General features: G+C 38.6%; 1 protein-coding gene across 1 annotated transcript in view; it reads right to left on the bottom strand.

Annotated features, from left to right (window-relative positions):
• LOC113227250 (ADAMTS-like protein 1) overlaps positions 1–5,592 on the bottom strand; it is a gene marked incomplete at its 3' end in the record, with an annotated part of 291,597 nt that extends 286,005 nt beyond the window's left edge. Inside the window, exon 1 of the mRNA XM_026460145.1 lies at positions 5,521–5,592. Coding sequence (XP_026315930.1) covers positions 5,521–5,577 — 57 coding nt within the window. The remainder of the gene's footprint in view (positions 1–5,520) is intronic.
• Positions 5,593–7,876: the final 2,284 nt, after the last annotated feature.

Genomic DNA, 7,876 nt, shown 5'->3' with positions numbered 1-7,876 from the left:
TGTCATCGCAGTACTGTCTAATTTTGCTTGCTTCGCTGTCAGTCGAACAAACGAAGACTAAAGCGTGAATGATGCTCTGTATACGATTTTAACGCCCTATAAGGACACTTTTTAGCGCGGTCCCGACGTCCATATAATTGTAAGTCAATGCTACTTTCACAATTTATCGATAAAGCTGTCGACAACAACTACATGACTATTTAAAATTTTACGTAACCTGGCAACCCTGTAAATTCCATTTTACTTCATATTCAAAAAAGACCGACCATAGTTAGATTAACCTTGGTGTTAAATAAAAAAACATTTATAAAAGCTAAATAAAACGGTGCTATATGACCGTGAGTGTTGTGTAAATGAGATGTACCTGTAGATTTGTTGATGTAACAATTTATTGCACTATTGAACGCAACCAGCACCAGCAGCGCCTTTACATATTTACAACAATGTTGGAACCCTGGCCTGCGTCCATTACCCCGTTGGTAGAAAGAGGATGGCGCAATTATGATATTATATGGCGGGACGAACAAATATTGTTCGTACACTTCGAGATAAAATGACACTTCGGACACTTCTGTCGTTTCGGACAGTCATTTCTCAGATTCGAAACTGATACGAACCGGACGTATTACGCAAATGCTCTAACAGTTCCAGTGTCACTTAAAGTTTCAACTTTCAAAAATGCACTAACAAACACTGCCCCTACGCCCGTCACCCTGAAACAGAAAGTTAACAAGGCCCATGTGCCTGTAGTTCACCAACACCCTTACATCCACGGATGAATTCTTTCACAAGGACCTCTACTGCTACTACGCCTTATACCACTGACGGTAAGAACGATTCAAAGTCCAAACACTTTTGAACAGACGAAATAAACACGTCACTCAAAACTTTAATAAAGAAGTAATTATTAGCTTTCCTCGTGGATTAAGCCAATTAGCACTTTAAGGCATCAACCTAATGTCTATTTATTTAGTAGGCGCATTTCATTTAATTAGTAGGCGACTATCATTCCCGCGCTAACATAAGAATTGCTACTCCAAATTGAGACACGCGCCCTTTTATTTTCAGTATCAATAACATTAGTAGTAGATTTGCTTGTTAAATTTTATTGTTATTACCACTATTATTATTTTCGTACAACGTTTCTCCTCTGAGGATAGAATTTAGATTGTAGTCCGCCAAGTTGGCCTTGGTTTTAAACGTCCTTCGTCATACAGATTTCGACACGTTTTCCTTCACTGTTAGATAGCCAGAGCAGCAAAACGTTCACAAACGTACGAACCGTCGATCTTATAATCGGAAGCAATTTTACATCGTCATTAAATTTTTTAAATTTCTGAAGATTGAACTAAAAAAAGATCTCAATAATTTACGCATTCATATATACCATCACACATGTCATTTATAGGAGAAGGCAGAGATGATAAACTTCCACCCGCTATCCTCAATTTGGGTGACATATGTGCCCCGCGATGATATTTTCCATGTTTCAAAAACGAATAAACTTACTACTAACTAAACTAAACTAACTAACTGTATTGTCAATGTAAATGTATCTGTATATTCAATAAATTCAATGGTAGATACTAAAGCGAAAGTGCGTAAGTAAGCGACGTTACTTTATGACACCGTATTCCTCGTGTAGCAATTGGTGCGTTGAAATCATAGCGTTACAATGACACAACGCACCGGCAATGCCCATGTAGCTCTAACGCCACTTACGTACCGCAATACCCCGCCCCGCTTCGTCTCCTGGGTCCTTGTTCAATACGCGTATGTGTGCGGTTATCCACTGAAAATCAACACGTAGCACTTTCAGTGTGACGACATACGCTGAGTGGCAAACGGATTCCGTAATAGCACATTCTATTGTTCTAATTTTAGTATTAATTTATTTAGTTAATTAGTCGAATTATTTATTAATAGTCTTGTATAATTGTCCTGTGTTATGTGCCACATCACATAATGTGTGTGTACTGTGCTGTAAATTATTACCGGAATAAACAATTTTTCGTTCTTTCTTTCCGCCGCCACGCGCACCATGTGGCATGTAGTTCTAATGTATAACAATGCAGCGGCAGCGTCACTCATAGCCCTGCACTAGGGAAACCATGTATCGCGGGTGCCATGGACACACACACAGACAATCATAAATTACACCCAAACTCAAGAGAGAAATAAATGGTGGCCATACAAATAGTTCTCCCGGCCCGGGATTTGAGCCCGGGACCTCTGCGCGACTTTCCAGTATAATAACCGTTTCAGCCACGGAGGCAGTTTTATTGGCAGCTTATTTTTTTAGTGTTAATTTCTATACAACCTAAGTTTCCACAAGTAAATGAGTTATGAATTACCATTATTGGTACCTAGTAACTTGAGTTTTTTGAACATTGGCGATTGGGTAAAAACTTGGCCAATTGAAGCGCAGAGTATTCCTATTTCAAAGATTACAGTCTCTGTATTAATGGAACCCTTTGTTAGGTTATCCGATTTCCTTTGTCTACTACATTTGCGTATTTTATAGAGAAATAATAAAGATTTATTATCTTGCATCTGGTGAAATTACAGGCACATGAGACTTGTCTACTTGAGACTCGGAATGACGGGCGCGGAGGCAGTATTCTTCAAATCTTTCAATTTCAGTACCTCATTGCATTTACAAGGTGGTAGGTTATTATTGGAGGACAACCGACTCGCCCCTCCGTTGGCGCGGGAGCCCTGGCGTATGCTAGGGCGGCCGGGCGGCGTCGTGGTGAATGCTCACTGATCCCACGGCGCCGACTCAACCGGCGAGAGGCAAACCCGGGGGGGGTTTAGTGGGGTAGGCCCTCCAGTCTGGAGGGAGAGTCCCCACATATTCCCTGAGTCTCCCTGGGCTCAGGGGTATCCATAAAGATTTCCCCCCCGCCAAAAAAACAGACAGATCATTGTAGACCATATATAGAGCACAGCAACTGAAAAAAAATGCAGAGGAGGATGTACTTATAATCAAGAATTAAACTTTTAAATATTATTATACTCAATAAATTCTGAAACAGCATGATAACATCTTTCTGTTAGCAGTTTCTTTACTTTTTTTATAAATAATAGGTCGTAATTTTCGTCTACTAAAACTACGGTCATTTATTATACACTTTGATAGACATTAGAAGTGGACTAGAAGAGATCATTTGAAGCCGCCTTTAATCTTTGCGATTTAAAGCTCTGAGTGGCACTGCAACTATTATAGGCAGGCGTGTCGCTTACCACCAGAAGCATGAGTTGTACATCACGTCGCTTGGTAAAAAAAAATATCTTTATTATTCCACTCTACTAATTATAACATCTGTACCTTGCAGTTTCTGTGTCTGGCACTAAATTTGCATGGAAAACAAATTAGCAAGCGTTAATGGCACGAGCAAATGAGGCGCCATCTATTACACGGTTTTGATTGCCAAGTAGACGCTGGCGTTTATTTACATCTGTTTTACATTCCACGTTGGGGGCAAATTGAATAGTTTACTTACTGAATACGTTATTTATATCTCACTGGAATTGTAATAAATTTATTTGTGTAATAAAAAAATAGACACAGTATTACTAGCAGTATCTAGAGCTCCTTGTCAAAAAGTATTTCTAACGGTTTAGAAGGGTAAGGGTGCTGATGAAAGTATAGACGCATGGGACTTGTCAACTTTAGGTTTTAGGGTGTCGGGCGCAGAGGCAGTGCGCCTCAGATCTTTGTAATACAAAGCTCTAAGTGACAATACAGCAGTTGTTGGTATACGTATCGCTTATCATACGCACGACTTATTCCTCCCGTCAGTTGATTGATATCATAAAAAAATCCAAAGATGGAGATTATGTTTTTTTTTTTTTTTAATAAATGGCACAATAATTATAAATAATTATAAATAAATAAATAAATAACGCACACACTCAACATAGCCCCGCACTAGGGAAACCCTGTGTCGCGGGTGCCATGGACACACACATAGACAACCACAAATTACACCCAAACTCTCGAGAGAAATAATTGTAGGCCATACAACTATTTCTCTCGGCCCGGGAATCGAACCTGGGACCTCTGCGTGGCAGTCCGGCATGGTAACCGTTCGGCCACGGAGGCAGTAAATGTATATCGTTGCTTTGGATGTACAGGGTATCGACTCAATAATTTGTATTTTTTACTTCACAATGCAGTCGTATTACAAAAATCGAGATCTTTCTAATGAACAAGGTCTTATTACGATCAGACGTGAAATGGCGCGAGAAGCAGGGTAGTTAGTATATCTGAACTTTTTGCACATTTTGGCCCCAAACGTTGATCAACACAGTCCTTTTACACGCGAAGCTATAGTCGTCATCGTTTGTTGAACAGGGTATGAAAACTATAATTTTAATAATATAATCTCAGTACAGAATACTAAAAAAACCGACTAAGTTTCATTGAAATATGCCACTCTACAGGACTTGATACTGGAGATAATAAAAATAGGTTCTCACTACGACACTACTCAAAGTATATCGAGGGAAAAACGCCTTGAATTGGAGAAATAGCAAAATCAACTAAATAATTGCTAAAAGCAATTGCTCCTAAATTAAAGTTAGGCGCTATTTATAAAAATGAATCTTCACGCGTGAACAGCCATCCTTAGGCGGATGATTTCCTTCAAAATGGAATGGGACCACTATGGAAGTACCCCCTTTCCAACAAAAAAAGAATCATGAAAATCGGTTCACAAATACCGGAGTTATCGCGTAACATACATACAAAAAAAAAACAAAAAAAAAGAACATACAGTCGAATTGAGAACCTCCTCCTTTTTTGAAGTCGGTTAAAAACACAGCATGGTTCGTTATAACGTAAGTGTATTTTAAAAATATTTGTTTCTAGAACGCAGACGATTATTATAGTAATACCTTTTTTGGGATTTTTTTTTTCATTGAATTATCACGATAATCTACTACTACAGAGTATTTTTTGAGATGCTACTAGGTTCCTCAAAGATGTATTTAATTGAATGTTATTCCTTCTTTCTTTAAAAGTGTTAAGCATGAATAGTTTAAAACTCTGAATCACAAATATTCTATGTTCAAAATGGTAATATTACAGACCTCTCTGAACAATTTCAAGATTTTGTCACAACTATGGAACTGAATAGGAATAAGAAGTATTCGAAAGTACTGTTAAATTTGTAGGCTTTAAATACATATAGGTGATGAGAACTAAATAACAATAGCGGCTGAAATAATACTAGAAGAAATTTAAAAATCGCTCTCCTGAAAAATTTGTATTGTTGTAGAGAATACCCTGTTCATCTGGACCAACAGTATAATGATCAAGAAACTGCTCATTCATTGTGCCCTTGAAAAGGGTCAAATAACATGGGTCGTGATACAGTTATTCAAACAAAGAATTTTGCATCCTATCGGACTGGACCGAGGCAGAGATAATAAAACACGTTGCGGTCTGGTGGTATGTCAATAACCTAAAGTTGAGATTCCAATCGGGATCAGGGCAACATCTTCGGTACTTACCGTTGCCAGAAGCAGCGCCAAAAGGAATCTCGTCCTCACCGCCATGATGTCAGACATGCGATGTCATATTAGCTGATCATGTTCGTCATCTGGAACAATGCAGAAACATATTCATTTGTGGTAGTTAAGTGGTTACACAATCTTGGTAACAGTGATCCCTCTTTATAGAAAGAGAGAACGATCGTCTCCTCTCAGGATAACGGTGATTCTGGGACCCTTCACACTATGAAGATTTATGGTAGCAGTAGAGTTCTTTGTGAAAGAGCTGTTCAGGAAAGTACTGCTACTATATATCCGCTCACGAGATACATACAGGCGTAGACGCATGCACACCTAGAGGTGCCGGTGATGATTTTATACCGATTTATCGGATATCAAAGTTATAACAGGTAAAAGAACTAATACTAATTGCTATTTCGGTAACTACTCTAGCAAACCATAAAGTTTTGTATGCCTGGGTCTGTCATTTAAAAAAAAAAACAACTTCAAAAATACGTCACGACAATCGTGTGTGTTATTGTTTGGGCTGGTGATTTCGGTGTTTATTTATTGAAAACATACCGTAAGTAGCGTTTTTTAAGTTTACCCTGAATATAAATGTTTATAAACTATACTTTAAGGAGTAATTTCATGGTAAACGTTAGAACCATTCAAACCGAATATTATCATAATTATCCAAGTACACCAAAAATTTCATTAGTGCTTTTTAAGTGCAGGATTGGCGGTGTATTACTGCATTTTATTTGAGATGTTTATGTTGGTAGTACGGAGGGTATTTATTTAGCAATGCAGAATAATAATTTTTATTTATAAAAACTTGTATTTAAACTGAATCCTTTTCTATTTTGCGAAACCAAATAGCCGCCATTTTGCGGTAGGAGGAGCGCATCGCGTGAGCGGTTAAATATCTGTCTCCAAGGTCCCGGTTTTGAAAGGGATGCTAGTGAATCTACAAGTGCAAGTGATTTCTCAACTTTGTTTATTACGTACTGACAGGCGTCTGATTGCCGACGCAACGCATGGTATGATATCGCTATCACTTATTTTGTTACTGTCAAATTCTATACAACCTAAGTTACTATAAATAAATGGGAGAAGAATTATGAATTACTTGTTTTTACTCAAGTCTTTATGTACACTATCGAAGCCTGGCCAATTATAGCATGGGGTATTCCTATCAAAGACTATAATAGTCTCTGCAAACTCTGCATTAATGGAACCTTTGTTGCATTACCCAACTTCCTATGTCTACTACATTTGCGTATTTTATAAAGATTTATTATTTTCCATCTGATGAAAATACTAAAGTACTGAAGAAAAAAATGCAGTTTGAAGTGTCGTGGGTTGTATATTTAAATGAAGTGGTTCACATGTAGAACAACACAAGTAACTTTCATTCACGACTTTTTTGACGTTGCGACAGATAGTCGCAGCTTCAAATGATTCTGTCGTGCAAACGTCAAGGCGACTGCCGTGAACGGATAAATTATGGTCACGGTCTAGTGGTAACAGCTAGGCACGACAGTCATTCGATAAAACAAACATCCACGACACAGTCACGACAGCCAGTCGTGATATGGGAACTGGATAGATGCGACAGTCATCCAATGATAAATAAAACGGACCGACCTAACGGGAACACGCCCTCAGGGTGACGAGCACAGTGGCAGTGTCGTTCAGGTCTTTACGATTTATAGCTCTGACTGGCACTGCAACAGCGATGGGTAGGCGTGCTGCTTATCATCAGGCGCACAACAGTAAGTACCATCATTTCATAACATGAAAAAAGATAGGGAAACCCTGTATCGCGGGTGTCATGGACAACCACAAATTACACCCAAACTCACGAGAGAAATGAATGTAGGCCATACAAACATTTCTCCCGGCCCGGGAATCGAACCTGGGACCTCTGCGTGGCAGTCAGGCATGGTAACCATTCGGCCACGGAGGCAGTTTATAGCTTAATAATAAATTATAACTTTTATAAAAAAACCGACCTCAAAAGTTTGTGGAACCATGTCTATTTACCAAGTTTTGATGAGGTCGGTTAGCGAAAAGTGGGTGAAATCCAATAAACCGGATTCATTTTCTAATTTGCAACCTTTAGAGATTGAATATTTTCCTCAAATTTAATAAAGACCAATACTGAGGTACCCCTTTTCCAACAAAAATATAATCATTGAAATTGCGTAACAGGTTTATTCCAACACAAAAAAGATTTAGTCGAATTGAGTACCCTTCCGTTTTTGAAGTCCGGTAAAAATAAAGTCCACTGATGTGCTTCTGGAGAAAACCGACATTCCGTACTAGGCCAGAATAGGAACCACGGTATAACCCCCATGAGTGTTCTCGGCGT

The sequence above is a fragment of the Hyposmocoma kahamanoa genome, unplaced genomic scaffold, assembly GCF_003589595.1.
Source record: "Hyposmocoma kahamanoa isolate Upper Pololo Valley unplaced genomic scaffold, ASM358959v1 204, whole genome shotgun sequence".
In the NCBI taxonomy this organism is placed as follows: Eukaryota; Metazoa; Arthropoda; class Insecta; order Lepidoptera; family Cosmopterigidae; genus Hyposmocoma; species Hyposmocoma kahamanoa.
This window is presented reverse-complemented; position numbering and strand designations above follow the sequence as displayed.